The 15,444-nt window shown below is 46.5% G+C and overlaps 1 protein-coding gene across 2 annotated transcripts; it reads left to right on the forward strand.

Moving 5' to 3' along the window:
- The first annotated feature begins 777 nt into the window (after positions 1-777).
- On the forward strand, positions 778-6,767 carry LOC100997115 (glutathione S-transferase Mu 5). 2 transcript variants are annotated; one of them, XM_003918527.5, is made up of 8 exons: positions 778-888; positions 1,182-1,253; positions 1,667-1,731; positions 2,037-2,118; positions 2,217-2,317; positions 3,498-3,593; positions 3,681-3,791; positions 5,838-6,767. In XM_003918527.5, exons 2-8 carry the CDS (start codon positions 1,244-1,246, stop codon positions 5,925-5,927), a joined length of 555 nt encoding a protein of 184 aa, XP_003918576.2. In that variant the 5' UTR covers positions 778-888; positions 1,182-1,243; the 3' UTR covers positions 5,928-6,767. The 2 variants fall into 2 exon arrangements, with proteins under 2 accessions (XP_003918576.2, XP_021788845.2); XM_021933153.2 differs by lacking the exon at positions 5,838-6,767 and having other exon boundaries at positions 3,681-4,163.
- The last annotated feature ends 8,677 nt before the right edge of the window (positions 6,768-15,444 follow it).

The raw sequence follows: 15,444 nt of genomic DNA on the forward strand, positions 1-15,444 counted from the left end.
TGCTGCTGTTGCTGTTTTGGTCTATGTGAGGTTCACCTAGTGGACTGGCTGGACATTTCCAGGGGACACCTCAGATACCTCACCAGCTTGCTGGGTCTGATCCTTTAGTTTAGATTCATAAATTGTGCCAAAATACGAAGTGGCTACTTTACATAGTTACGTAGTCAGATGACCAAGGACTCATTACCCGAGGGCCCCTAACAGAAAACACAGACCACATTTCCTTTACTCTGACCCATTTCTTGGGGGTCCTTCCCATACCACTGACACCGTTCCTGTGTAGGCGGGGCTAGAGGGGAGACAAAGCCCTCGGGTAGCTTTCGAATCAGAGGAAGTCCTGCTCTTACAGTGACGGGCTGAATTAAATTCCCAGGTTGGGGCCACCACCTTTTAGTCTGATCCCTGCAGCCCGGGTCTCCCAGAGCCCGCGGGAACTGGGCAGCGGAGAAGGCTGAGGGATTCCGCGGGCAGGGAGGAGAAGGGAGAAGAGCTTTTTGCTTCTTTAGGATCTGGCTGGTGTTTCAAGCGCACGGCCAAGTCGCTGTGGACTTAGCAAGGGCTGGATGGACTCGTGGAGCCTCAGGGCGGGTTGGGGAAGCTGGCGAGGGTGATCCCGGCCTTCGGCTTCTGGGCGCCCTGACGCTCCGGGAACCCTCGGGGCTGGGAGGCGGGCGTGGGTGTGCGATTCAGCCCAGGCGCCCTCTCGGGAGAACTTCAGAATCTGGCGTTTTGCAGGGGCGTGTGGGGCCGAGGGGCGGGGTCGCAGCAAGGCCTCTCCCCCCCCTGGGCCTCGCATAAAGTCTGAGCCCCGCTCCTCTGAGGCTGTCTGCAGAATCCGCACCAACAGGCACCATGCCCATGATCCTGGGGTACTGGGACATCCGAGGGGTGAGCGAGGGTCCGCTGGACGGTGGGACGAGGGCTGTGGAGAAGGGAAGTGGAGGAGGGAAGTGTGGAGCAGCTGAGGGACGGGCTCTAGAGACCGTTCCTCTTCAGGGCGGTCGCCCTCAGAAGGGCCTGTGCGTGACGCTGTGTGTGTGTTTGGCGGTGGGGGCGGGTAGAGGAGGCGACAGGTAAGTGCAGTGTAGACTGGGGGCTCGACTGGTGCAGAGAAAGTCACCAAGTCCAGGGACCCGCCATCTCTGACCCGGCGAGACTGCATGCGGGCCCATCTCTCCCAGCTGGCCCACTTATCCGCCTGCTCTGGAATACAGGCTCAAGCTACAGGGAAAAGAAGTACCGGATGGGGCACGGTAATGGCACCTTGGTGTCCGGGCCCTGCCCACTCCCCTGAGTTGGCGCAGCAACCCATGGTGGTGGCCACCTGTGGCTGCCTCTGCAGGCCTCTCCTGGGCTGCAGGCTGTCCTTCCCTGAGCCCACGTGGGAGCCCTCTGTCCTTGCAAGGCAGAATGCTGGGGCGGGATGCTGGGCCCCCTGTCTGGATAACTGGGATGGGTGTCCTCAGACTTTTACAACCCTGACTGTAGTAGGTGGTCCAGAGTCCTTGCAGGGATTCTTTCTCCACTTATCCCTGGGATGTGGGACAGTGGTCAGATTCTAGGTCCACCTGTCTCCAGAGTCCTCTTGCCACTGGCTCCTTGGGAGGGTCGGGAAGGAGGGCTGGGCTCTGGGGAAATTTTGTTTCACTTCATCTTCCCACCACAGCTCCTGACTATGACAGAAGCCAGTGGCTGAATGAAAAATTCAAGCTGGGCCTGGACTTTCCCAATGTAGCAGGTGCGGGGAAGGCGGTTTTGGGGGCAAGTGCAACGTGTCTCCTGACACATCTTCTCTCACAGCTTAGAGGGTTAGGATCAGGTCTTCTGCCCAATTCCCTCACTCCTGGCTGTCTACACAGCCCTTCCATGATGTTCTGTGTCCAAGCTCATTCGTCCATATGACAGTATTTCTATCTCAGGCCTGTCATGAGCAGGCACAGTGAGTGCCGGGTCTCCTCTCTGCCCTTGCTTATGGGAAGGTGTTCCTGGGGGGCCTGGTGGCCCAACTGAGCTTCCCCGATTTCCCATTCATCCAGCTGCCCTACTTGATTGATGGGACTCACAAGATCACCCAGAGCAACGCCATCCTGCGCTACATTGCCCGCAAGCACAACCTGTGTGAGTGTGGTTGGCTGCAGTGTGTGGGGGGAAGGTAGCCTCCTCCTTGGGTGGATTGGGGTGCGATGCTCAGAGTGAGTGTGTTTTGTGGGTGGCAGGTGGGGAGACAGAAGAGGAGAAGATTCTTGTGGACATTTTGGAGAACCAGCTTATGGACAGCCGCATGGAGATGGTCAGACTCTGCTTTGACCCAAATTTTGTGAGTCCTGCACCCCACTCCCAGTCACCCCTTTCCCTGGCTTCTGGCCCAGACCAGAGAAGGACTCACAAAGTCAGGCCTGTAGTGGACCCTGGCCTGCTGATTGGAAACGTCTATAGCCTGGTTCTACAAAATATCCACATGAATCATCTCCTCTTCTGAAGATTCGTGTGGACATTTTGGAGAACCAGATCATGGACAACCGGATGCAACTGGTCATGATCTGCTACAACCCAGAATTTGTGAGTCTCCCCAGTGATCTGCACCTGGCAGAGTTTGGATTTGGGGCCAGGACTCTTGCATTCCTGCACACACTGGTCTTTCCTTAAGTCCTTGGTACCACTCATCCTCCAAGTGATTTCCCATACTATCAACAGTTATTCTCACGACTCCAATGTCAACAAAAGCAGAGGCAATTCCCAGCAATCTTAGGACATGATCCAGGCACCCCAGGGTAGAAATTCAATTCCTAGATGGTAAAGTTTGTGTTCAGAATCTCCTTCATCACCTCTGGCCTCTGTCATGGGTCATTTCTGTCAGCTGGTTCACGTCACTTACCTGCTCCTAGAATATATAGACTCAAGTACAAGATAGAGGAATGTAATGGCATTCTTGAATTGCATCTTCTCAATAGTTTCCAAGTGCTGTCATTGAAATGCACAGGGATCCACACATTTTCATAACAGACAGCTCAGAGCCAGTCGGATGGTGGCTCTCCCTTCTTCCTTTCTTTCAACCTGAATTTCTCATCTCCCTGGAAACTAGTCAATGTTCATTGTTTTCTTCTGCCACCGCATTAGCTGAACTTTCTACTCTTTCGCTTGAGCTCCTGTAGCTCCTTGCATCCTGATTCTGCCCATGTCTGTCCAGAGGGCTGCCAGGGTGCCTGTGTCATGCCCCTGGGCTGACCCAGAGGCCATTGGGAGGACAGTCAGGACAGATTCAGGGACAGCATCTCATTCCTCTCTGCCTTCTGATCACTTCAGATAGGGTCTGGCACCCAGTCAGAGTCTAATAAATGCTGATGTATCCAGCTGAAGCCTGGGCACTGCCCCAGTTTTAGTTGCGGGGAAGACGGCTGCTTGCCCACGGCCAGCCTGGGCCATCCACAGCCCTGGGGAGGCCATGTCTATGCAGGGAGCTTTTGTCTGAGGGTGGTGACAGCTGTGTTCTGCCTCAGGAGAAACTGAAGCCAAAATACTTGGAGGAACTCCCTGAAAAGCTAAAGCTCTACTCACAGTTTCTGGGGAAGCGGCCATGGTTTACAGGAGACAAGGTAAAGGAGGAGTGCAATGGGGAATGAGATTTGTTTTCCTTCATGTGTTACGGGGTTTTCATACCACACATTCTTGGCCTTCTGCAGATCACCTTTGTGGATTTCCTCGCCTATGATGTCCTTGACATGAGGCGTATAGTTGAGCCCGGCTGCCTGGACGCCTTCCCAAACCTGAAGGACTTCATCTCCCGCTTTGAGGTGATGCCCCCATCCTCCTTTCTCTTTGATGCCCCTTGTTCCTTTCCCTCCTTTGAGATGCTTTCCCAGTCCTGGAGCTACACAAAGAATAACTTGCATTTATTGAGTGCTGGCTTTATGCCAGGAACTGTGCCCAGCACACTGTACCTATTGTGTGGAATTTGAACTTTACAACATTCCTACAGGGTGACAGAATTATCTTGCCTGTTTTAGAGATAAGGAAACTGAGAATGAGAGGGTCAGGCATTTGCTCCAGGCCCCAGAGCCAGTGGAGACTGTGCTGGGCTCCCTGTGAGCCTCTGGATCTATGGGTGGCAGTCAGGGCTCTCCCTTTTGTGACAAAAGAAAAACTCCTCAGGCCTCATCCAGCCTGGGTTTCACCGCCCAGACGTTTTGAAGAGGTGAGCACTCAGGAGTGCGGATGCGGCTGGCAATAGTAGGACTGACAATGCGGTATTTTGATGCTGGCGGAATGAAACCCACAGGCAAAGTATCTGCAGCGCCCCAGAAGCTTTGCATGGTCAGGACTCTGCAGCAATCCTGAGATACGGAGCTGAGGCTGAAGCTGGATTAGGGGACATACGTGGGTGCCCCTGTTGAAGGAGTGTGTGTTGACGTGCTCTGTGCTGGGGCAGTGTCCTTCTTTATCTTTCTTCCTCTCTTTTTTCCCTCCAATGTTCCAAGTGTTCCCCCTGAGAGATGAGTAGCACACTGATTTTACTCCTATTCACCGACCTCTCTCTGCATGAGAAGTGCAGGCACAGTGGGAGATGGCAGATGACCGCCCCATCCTGGAAATGGAGTGCAGTGAGGCCTCCTGCAGTGCAGCAGCCTGTGAGGTGGTGCCACCTGCGTACTCGGGCCCAAGGCCCGCCCTCTCACCATGGGGAACCATCCCTGACCCGTGCTGAAGTTGTTTGAGAGCAGCAAATCCTACGTTAGTACAGATCTGGGGATTCAAGGCATTAGTTCAACAGGCTTCTGAGCCTAGAATCTGTTTCCCTTTGCCACTCCCCATCAAAAAGCCTGCTTGTCTGGGGCCAGTTCCCACTGCCTGCCCCAACCAGCCCATGCTCCTGCAGAGGTGTGGAGGAGCAGTGTAAACAGCCGAGGCTTGGGGCTTTGTGCCCGCCCTGCCCTGGGCTCTTGGGTAGGAGTTCTCGGATCTCTTTGAATTCTTTAGGAAGTTACATGGTCATTGATTCCTGCAGACGAAAAAAATCTGAGTGTCATGTGTCTGGCTGTGCAGTAGACCAGAGATGTGGTGGGGGCCACAGGGACACAGGGAGGTTTAGCTCAGGTACCAGGTGGAGAAGTTTGGACTCTGTGCTTTAAGGGGAATGATTAGAGCCTGGTCTGGCCTATCTTTTGCTGGTTCACCCTTGCCCTATCCAGTTCATCCAGGTTTTGCTAAGCCATTGGGTGAGATCTGGGCTCTCTTCTTGGCTGCACAGGTGTGTTCTGAACCCCTTTGTTCTGCTGGAGGTCCTTTCTGTGTGTGCAATCCTAGGCAAGCCAAGAACCTCCCTGTGAAAAAGGAGAATGTTTGTGCAGACAGAGAGTGACAGGATCTGGCATGGGGTTTGGCTGGGTGGAAGAGGAGGAGAATTTGGCAAAAACATGCTAGAACTGAAGACAGAACTAGGCTATATTCCAGCCCTGTCCCACTTACTAGCTATTTGAGTGTGAGGAAGTTGCTGAACTTCTGTTCTTCCATATGAGAAATGGTGATAATAGAACTGACCTTGGAGAGTAGTCGAGTGGATTTTCTAAGGCTGTGTTGTAATTTCTTTTGGATATAGATCACCCAGCACAGTGTAGCTCTTTTGTAAATGGTAGCTGTTATTATGCTATAACATTACTTAAAGGAAGTTAGAAGAGTTAACTTAGAAGAGCTGGAGACCCTAAGAGACTGTGTGATGCTCCAGCACTTGAGCCCACATGGAAAGGCTGTGGCCAGGGCCCTGACCTGCTGTGCCTGCAGCAAGGCTGCTCCAGCCCCACTAGACAACAGACCGGACTCTGGCCCCTTCTTCCCGCCCTCAGGGTTTGAAGAAGATCTCTGCCTACATGAAGTCCAGCCGATTCCACCGAGGTCTTTTGTTTGGAACCACAGCCACGTGGAACAGCACATAGGGCCCCGTGATGCCAGAAGATGGGAGGGAAGAGCCGACCCTTCTGCCTGTGACCCTGGAGAACAGCCCGACTCCCTGGACCCACCTTCTTTCTTTCTCCTTCTTTCTACTCTCTTCTCTTCCCCAAGGCCTCATTGGCTTCCTTTCTTCTAACATCATCCCTCCCTGCATCAAGGCTCTTTAAAGCTTCAGCTCCCCACCGTCTTCCATCAAAGTCCCCCTCCTAACGTCTTTCTTTTCCTGCACTAACGCCAACCTGACTGCTTTTCCTGTCAGTGCTTGTCTGTTCTTTGAGAAGCCAGACTGATCTCTGAGCTCCCTAGCACTGTCCTCAAAGACCATCTGCATGCCCTGCTCCCTTTGCTAGGTCCCTACCCCAGCCCTGTGTGATGCCCAGTAAAGCCCGAACCATGCCTGCCTTGTGTTGTCTTATTCCCTGAGGCTCCCTTGACTCAGGACTGTGCTCGAATTGTGAGTGGTTTTTTGTCTTCTGTTGTCCACAGCCAGAGCTTAGTGGATGGGTGTGTGTGTGTGTTGGGGGTGGTGATCAGGCAGGTTCATAAGTTTCCTTGGTAATTTCTGCGCTCTAGCCACATCCCTTTGTTCCTCACTGTGGGGATTACTACAGAAAGGTGCTCTGTGCCAAGTTCCTCCCTCATTCAGCTTTCCGGTAGGCCGTCTAGAACTGGCATGGTTCAAAGAGGGGCTGGGCTGACGGGGAAGAGGGCTGAGCAGCTCCCAGGCCGACTGCCTTCTTTCACCCTGTCCTGATAGCCTTCCCTGATCTAGATCTCCTTCGTCATGACACTTCTCAATAAAACATAATCTTACTATATTGTAATTGTGGTACTTGTTTTTCACCCAAACTCAATCATAAATTTATTGAAGAGAAAAGCCATGTCTTATTGAACTTTTTACCTCTAGTATCAGTCACGTTCCTTAAATATAGTAAATGTTTTAAAAATGTGAAAAATTGAAAGAGTTCCCTCAAGGGAAGATTCTGCCAACCTGTACAGTCATTATTGGGATTTAGAGCTCTGGATATAGTTGTCTTAACCAGAGAAGATACAGGATAACGTTCAGAAGATTTTACATGTATGTGTCTTAGAGAATGAGCCAGTAGCTCTCTGTAACTTCAGCATTTAGTAGCTGCTAGCTGTCCTTTGAATGGCTTAACCTGAGATGGGGAAGCCTGGTTTGTTGGGTCACACAGTAGCAATCTGTGTGGTCAGCAGGTGTTGTGGGTATTTTATATCAAGTCATCCGCAAAGGAGCAGGACTCATTGGATCACCATCTGATGAGCAGGTTCCTCCAACAGTGGCTGGATAGTGGAGTAAGGCCCAACCTTAAGACGTAGCTCAGAACAGGGAGATTTTGAGGAGAGTCTTGTGGGGCCGTTGTCCAGATGATCACTGCCTGCAGCTGCACTGTAAAAGGGAGAAATAGGTGTAATGTTAAGGTCATTAGGAAGTAAATGACTCATTTGCTGGACACGGTGGCTCACTCCTGTAATCAGTCCCAGCACTTTGGGAGGCCCATGCTGGTAGATCGCTTTAGTCTAGGAGTTCAAGACCAGCCTGGGCCACATGGGGAAACCCTATCTCTACAAAAAAATACAAAAATTAGCTGGGCATGGTGGCACTCACCCAGTTAGGAGGCTGAGGTGGGAGGATTGCTTGACCCCGGGAAGTCAAGGCTGCAATTAGCCAAGGTTGCACCACGGCACTCCAGCCTGGGCAACAGTAAGCCCTTGTCTCAAAAAAAAAAAAAAAAAATTTGAGCAAAGTTAGAATCTTATGCAACTGGTAAGAAAAATTAGGCCAAATATTTATGAATGTTTAACTTCGATACAGAAGGCATAAAAATAAAAAGGAAAAAGTAATAGAAGTTAGGAGTTAATACTGTGATAAAAGATAAGTGGATAGTATGAAAATATGAAACAAGTAAAATAAACATAGATCTAGAAGAGAGGTCAGCAAACACTTTTTGCAAAGGGCTGGTAGAGAACATTTTAGGCTTTGCTGGCCAATGGGCTCTGTCATAATGACTCAGCCTTATCGTAGTGTAAAAGCAGTCATAGACAATACATAAATGAATGGTTTATGTATTCCAATGGAACTTTATTTAAGAAGACAGGTGACTGCAACAACAACAAAAACCAAAGAACCTGATTCAAAAGTGGGCAAAGGATTTGAATAGACATTTCTCCAGAGAAGATATAAAAATGTCCACTAAGCACATGAAAAAATGCTCCATATCACTCATCATTAGAGAAATGCAAAACCAAACTATAACGAGATGCCGCCTCACACCCATTAGGATGGTATTCAAAAGCAGAAAATCACAAGCGCTGGTGAGAATATGGAGATATTGGTGCACTGTTTTGCACCGTCGGTGGGAATGCAAAACGGTACAGCCACAGTGGAAAACAGTATGGCAGTTCCTCAAAAAAATTAAACATAAAATTACTATATGATGCAGCCATTCAATTTCTGAGTACACACCCAAAAGTACCGAAAGCAAGCTCTTAGAGAGATACTTGTACACCCATGTTCACAATAGTATTATTCACACAGCTAAAATGTGGAACTAATCCAAGTGTGCATCAACAGATGAACGAATAAATGAAATATCATGTATACATACAAAGGAATAGTATTCAGCCTTCACAAAGAAAGAAAATTCTGACATATGCTACAACATGGGTGAGCCTTGAGGACATTATGCAAGGTGAAATAAGCCAGTCAGAAAAGGACAAAAACTGTGATCTCACTTATTTGAGAGAGTCAAAAAACATCTAAAGAGAAAGTAGAAAGCTGATTGTCAGTGGCTGAGAGAATAGGAAAATATTATTTTAGGTGTATAGAGTTCCAGTTTCATAAGATGAAAAGAGTTATGGAGCTAGATAGTGGGGATAGTTGTATAACACTATGAATACATTTAATGTCGGTGAATTGTTAACACGGTTAAGATGGTAATTTTATGTGTATTTTCCCACAATAAAAAATAATAAAACCAAAACAGAACAAAAAACAGTAGGTGGTGGTAGTTTTCTGATTCCTGATTTAGAAGCTCAAATTAAAAGTGCATAGCTATATTAAAGGTAAGGTATTACATTTGAGATTTGAAAGGTGATTATCAAAGAAAAACACTTAATCCTTAAAAAAGAGGGAAGACGTGGTAAACAAAGAGAGTTGCAAATGAAAATGATTTTCTACACATTGTGGTCAAAATTATAAAAGACAAAAACATACATTTTAAAGTCAGAGACAGAAGTAGTATAACCTATGTACCTCACACACACTGGAGCCACCAAAAGCGCGATTATTCATCGGTGGCTAGAACCTAGCAGAAGTCCTGGACTGTGAGATTGTTCGATGCCTCATGACAGTGCTCATACACAGCGTGTTCAGTGTGTCTCCCCCTTCTATTAATAGAATAAGATCAGAAAATGAGATGCACTGGGAGAACACAGCAGCCTGTATTGGTGGCTTCTGCATTGGTCTGTAATCATCTGTTGTTAATTACAACTTCCATGCCTTGTATGCCTCCATTATCCTTGTATTAGCATAAAAAGATGAAGCTGAAAGAGACCCCAAGACAGCAGCTTATAGGAAACAGTTGATTCTCCTTTTATGTAACAGTTCTACAGAGAAGAGTCTAGGTTGACGGGAAGCTGTCCTGCTCTGTGAAGTTATTCAGGGACTCCAGTTCCTTCCATCTTGTGCCTCTGTCATTCCTTAGTGTGCTTCCTTATCTCCTTGGTTGGAGCTGTATTGCGCAAGCCAAAGATGTGACTTTACATTATGCAAGTGAGGCAGAAGTTGCCCACATCACAACCATTCACATTCGATTGCTGAGATTCAGTTGTGTGGCTACATCTAGTTGCAAGGATGGATGCATATTATAATGGAACAATAGATTTTGGTAGCCAATTACAACTCTCCCACATCCAGAAAAGTAGAAATAAAGGTTAATTAAACCCAAGTATAGGAGAAATCTTGGGTTTGAGCCAGTGGTTCAAAGCAGGTAGGATCGAGGCTAAGGTATTAAAGATAAGATCTTTAAAATCTGCTAGACCTGACGTGGGTGGCATATCACTTAGAGTTCCTTGTTGCTAAAACAGCAAAAGAATTTATTAGTGATATCAGGTAGCTCATTGAATCCCTGGGAGGGCCAGGGAGTTGGCCTTGGAAGCTGGGTAGCCAGGAAGTATGCCTAATCATGTGTGAGATTATTCTAGAGAAGGCACCACAGCCATTGCTGGGCACCAACACCAGAACCCCTACCCATGACATGTGGCACTGGATACCAGTCTCACCACTGCTATCTCCAAAATCCTGACCCCTCCATCACTGCCCTTCTCATAAGAAAACAAAGAAGCAGGGCTTGCTTCTTTAAAACTGAAGTCTTGCACCACTGTGTGCAATTAACAGCATCTGGGGCAGAGGCCTTTGCCTCAGCCACAAGGGAGGCTGGAAGAGCAAGTGGATTAGTTAGCATTAAGTTCTGCTATATATAGCCAAATAATAACAGTGGCTTAAATAGGATAGACATCTATTTCTCATGTAAAAAGGTGTCTTGAGCTAGACACTTAAGTGCTGGTAATGTCAGCTTCACAATGGCCTTAGTGACTTAGCTTCTTAACTTTATCTTCAGCATGTAGTTTCCCTTCTCCATGTCACCTCTTTGTCCAAAGTGGTTGCTAGAGTCCAGCCATCACATCTGCATTCCAAACAGCAGGAGGGAAAAAGAGGAATGGGAGTTGCTCCCTCCCCTTTAAAGAAACTTCAAGAAATAACATATACCCTTTCTGCTTATGATCATTGGCTAGAACGCAATCACATTGGAAATGACATCTTTTGCCTGGGAAGTAATGTGCCCAGGAGAAATGAAGTTTCTGTGACAAAGGAAGGTAGGGAGAATGGACATTGGGAAAGCAGTCTTTTACCTCAGGAAGGTGGGATTCTAATGTGAGAAATTCCCCACCCATGGGAAGAGTGTTAAGAAGACACAGATGAGAGATACCTAACAACAACGTATTATTTTTCCATATGTCCATGTCCATTTATTACCATAACAGTCACTACTATAAAATGCTCCTGTTTAGCATATGCAACCATGCCTTGTACAAATGAAAATACATTTACCCACTTTCTCCCAAAACAGACACTAAGCAAAGTGTCATCTACTGCATCCACTTCCAAGTTTGGAATCTGCGGATAATGTTCATATTGATATTTTGAAAACGAGAGACTGAAGTGTAAAGTTAATAACCCCAAATTTGGGCAGGGTGTGGTGGTACAGGCCTGCAGTCCCAACTACTCTAGAGGTTGAGGTGGGAGGATCTGCAAACAGAAGTTTGCAGTGAGCTATGATTGCACCTGTATATAACCAGTGCACTCCAGCCCGGACAACATAGCGAGAACTCGTCTCTGGAGAAAAAAAAATAATAATAAAGGAAGAAAGAAAGAGTAAAAACAAACCCAGTTCACCCTCTATAAAATAACAAATGAAATGGGAAGTGGAAAAAAGGGAAAAATTAGGTGAGCCTGTATGATACAGTAGAAAACATGCTGCACTCAGATTTGCAAATAAGCTGTTTTGCATTTATTTACAATGCTTATAGAATGCACTTCTTTGGTGAAGGGACTCTGAAGAGATATTGCATAATAAGACTTATATACTAAGCATTGATATGAACAACCCAAAGTCACTCCTTGGATTGGCTCTTATCTCCATCCCTCTGTGACCCACTCAGGTTTACTGTCATCCCACTTTGTTACCCTACATTTTTTTTTTTTTGAGACGGAGTCTTGCTCTGTCACCCAGTCTGGAGTACAGTGGCGCGATCTCGGCTTACTGCAAGCTCTGCCCCCTGGATTCACACCATTCTCCTGCCTCAGCTTCCCGAGTAGTTGGGACTACAGGTGCCCGCCACCACACCTGGCTAATTTTTTTGTATTTTTAGTAGAGACGGGGTTTCACCATGTTAGCCATGATGGTCTCGATCTCCTGACCTCGTGATCCACCTGCCTCGGCCTCCCAAAATGCTGGGATTACAGGCGTGAGCCACCACGCCTGACCTTACCCTACATTTTTTTAAGCTCATGTGGCTAGTGTGGAATGGTGAGGGAAACTCTAACTGATGACAGACACACAGAGACAGACTGGCCACTACCAAATGGTAACCTGAGACTTGAAAGCAGTGAGCGAGAGTGGTCCATTCTGATGGGTTCCGGAACAACTCTCTCTGTAAATGGTAATTGTCATACTCCTCGTAAACAGATCTGGTTTTCCCCAGAGGACTCCGCCTTTTGGAATAGCCCCAACAAATCCTCTCAAAGCATATTCTGTCCAAAAGGCCCAATAGACACCCTACATTCCCTGCATACCTTTAGTTCTCTTCCCAGTTGAAACATAATTTTTTTTTTTTTTTTTTTTAAGACAAGGTCTCACTCCATCGCCCAAGCTGGAGTGCAGTGGTGCAATCACGGCTCACTGCAGCCTTGACCTCCTTGGGCTCAGGTGATCCTTCCACCTCAGCCTCCTGGGTTGCTGGGAATACAGGCACATGCCACCATGCCCGACTAATTTTTTTTCCCTGTATTTTGTAGAGATGGGGTTTTGCCATGTTGCCCAGGCCAGTCTTGAACTCCGGGGCTCAAGTGATTGGCCTGCCTCTGTCTCCCTCCACCTCCCAAAGTGCTGGGATTACAGGTATGAGCCACTGCGCGTGGCCTGAAACATAATTTTGGAAAGAAGCAGATAGAGTCTTGGTCATGGTTCAAAAAGAGTATCTGTTAATATAATTGAAAGTGTTGTACCACAGAAGATAAAGTACAGGCCTATTTAATAACTATAATTTTCCTTCAAACTTCCAATATAACATAAACATTATTAGCTGACATGTTCTATTCTTTTTCTTTTGCATCATGGAAAACATCTGCGAACACTAGGTTGGCCCGCTGTCTCCAAGTCAGGCCACACAGCAGCACCTATTCATTTAAGATTCAAATGTGCACACACCCATTTAATCTTTTCTTCCGAATTTAAGTCTCATGTGTCAGTTATCTGTAATTACTTCCATTGTAAACCCCCATTGTAAAATTGGCTCTTAACCCCCATTAAGAGCCAATCCCTGTTAATTTTCAGAAATGTTTCATTCCAATTTGGCCTACTCAAGGAAGAAATAAGCCAGACCATGAACTTGTAAACCCAGAAAATCTGAGAGAGGTCCAAGTTAAATCAGAAAGTTCATTTTGCCAAGGTTGAGGATGTGCCCGTGACACAGCCTGAGAAAGTCCTGACAAACATGTCCCCAACATGGTTGGAGCACAGCTTGGTTTGTAAATATATGTAAAAGCTATGGCTTAACAATATATGTAAAAAGTACATTGGTTCCATCCAGAAAGGCTAGACAACTCGAAGCAGGTGGGGGCATCCAGATCGCAGGGAGGTGAGAGACAAATGGTTGCATTCTTTTGAGTTTCTGATAAGCCGTTCCGAAGGAGGCAATCAGAATCTGCATCTATCTCGGTGAGCAGAAGGATGACTTTGAATAGAATGGGAGGCCGGTTTGTCCTAAGCAGTTTACGGCTTCAATTTTCTTTTTAGCTTACTGATTTTGGGGGCCCCAAATATTTTCCTTTCACATTTCCCTCCTTTTCTTTTTAAAAATCTTTTGGAGAAAGCATTTTAGAAGAAAACGAGTCTCTGGTCTCAGGTTTCATCTCATCTCTCATAGCTAGGATGGCTTATTCCTAGATGTGTAGGTCCTGAAAGTTCATTTTTAGCAGGTTGTGAGGTCTCACATCCTATGAAGAGAAAACAGTGGGGAGGAAGAGAGAAAAAGCAACAACAAACAAAAGAACAATCCTGGAAAAATCGATATAAGCCACGTTACTCTGAAGTCCATACATTAGTAGGGAGGCATGAAAGTGGCTTATGTATGTAAATATGTTGCTGTTATTTTTCTTCTGAAGTTTATTTTGTCTAGCTTTAGTTTGCAGAGTTTTAAGAAAGCACAAGTTAGTTTTCCATGACTCTAAATTAGAAAAAATGGGAGAAAAGAAGAAAAACATTGAAAACATTATTTTGAAGACTTGTAGCCAAGAAAAATTAGAATTTGGTCCAAACTGTAGAAAATAATATAAATTAAAAAACATTAGGCAAGACTAAAATCTAACACTAGGTGTACTATAGTTTTTGAAACATAATTTTTCTCTCTCCAGTTTCCCATTTTCGCTAAAGACAAATCATGGTAGGACTAGTTTGCTTTATTGTACTTGGCCTAATTATTTGTAAACAGTGCAGCAAGAATAATTCTTTTTTACATAGGCTTTTTTTTTCTTTCTTGAGACAGAGTTTTGATCTTGTTGCCTAGGCTGGAGTGCAATGGTGCGATCTTGGCTCACTGCAACCTCCGCCTCTCGGGTTCAAGTGACTCTCCTGCCTGAGCCTCCTGAGTAGCTGGGATTACAGGTGTGTGCCACCATGCCCGGCTAATTTTGTATTTTTAGTAGAGACAGGGTTTCTCCATGTTGGTCAGACTGGTCTCAAACTCCTGACCTCAGGTGATCCACCTGCCTTGGTCTCCCAAATTGTTGGGATTACAGGCATGAGCCACCGCACCCGGCCTGCATAGGCTTTTAAATGTGCTTTGATGGAATATTATTCCACAGGAGCATAAGAGGAAAATATCTTGGGTCCCCAAAATCACTAAGGAAAACTCAAGCTGGAAACTGCTTAGAGCAAGCCTGCCCCCCATTCTATTCAAAGTCACCCCTCTGCTCACTGAGATAGATGCATAAGTGATTTAACTCCTTTGGAAAAGCTAATCAGAAACTCAAAAGAATGTAACCATTTGTGTATCACCTATCTGTGACCTGGAAGCTCCCTCCCAGCTTCCAGTCTTCCTGCCTTTTCTTCAAATTGTCCCACCTTTCCAGACCAAACCAATGTACTTCTTATATATTAACTGATGTTTCATGTCTCTCTAAAATGTAGAAAATCAAGCTGTGCCCTGAACACCTGGGGCAAATATTGTCAGGACATCCTGAGGCTGCGCCACCGGTACTCATCCTCAACCTTGGCAAAACAAACTTTCTAAATTAACTGAGATCTGGCTGGGGGCAGTGGCTCATGCCTGTAATCCCAACACTTTGAAAAGCCGAGGCAGGCGGATCACCTGAGATGAGGAGTTCAAGACTAGCCTGGTCAACATGGTGAAACCTCATCTCTACTAAAAATACAAAAATTAGCTGGGCCTGGTGGCAGACGCCTGTAATCCCAGCTACTTGCTTGGTAGGCTGAGGCAGGAGAATCACTTGAACCCGGGAGGCGGAGATAGCAGTGAACTGTGATGGCGCCATTGCACTCCAGTCTGGACAACAGAGCAAAACTCCCTTTAAAAATAAATAAATAAATAAATAAACAAATAAAATAAATAAATAAATAAATAAATAAATAAAGACCTGTCTCGGATTTTCTGGAACTTGTCTCACATTTTCTGGGT

The sequence above is a fragment of the Papio anubis genome, chromosome 1 (assembly GCF_008728515.1).
Source record: "Papio anubis isolate 15944 chromosome 1, Panubis1.0, whole genome shotgun sequence".
NCBI lineage: Eukaryota > Metazoa > Chordata > Mammalia > Primates > Cercopithecidae > Papio > Papio anubis.

What these genes read in the sequence shown, in the direction of transcription:
- LOC100997115 (XM_021933153.2), top strand. An exon ending in TGGGCCTGGACTTTCCCAAT is followed by an intron (nt 1,732 to 2,036) that starts GTAGCAGGTGCG and finishes CCATTCATCCAG; the next exon opens with CTGCCCTACTTGATTGATGG. An exon ending in TGCCCGCAAGCACAACCTGT is followed by an intron (nt 2,119 to 2,216) that starts GTGAGTGTGGTT and finishes TGTGGGTGGCAG; the next exon opens with GTGGGGAGACAGAAGAGGAG.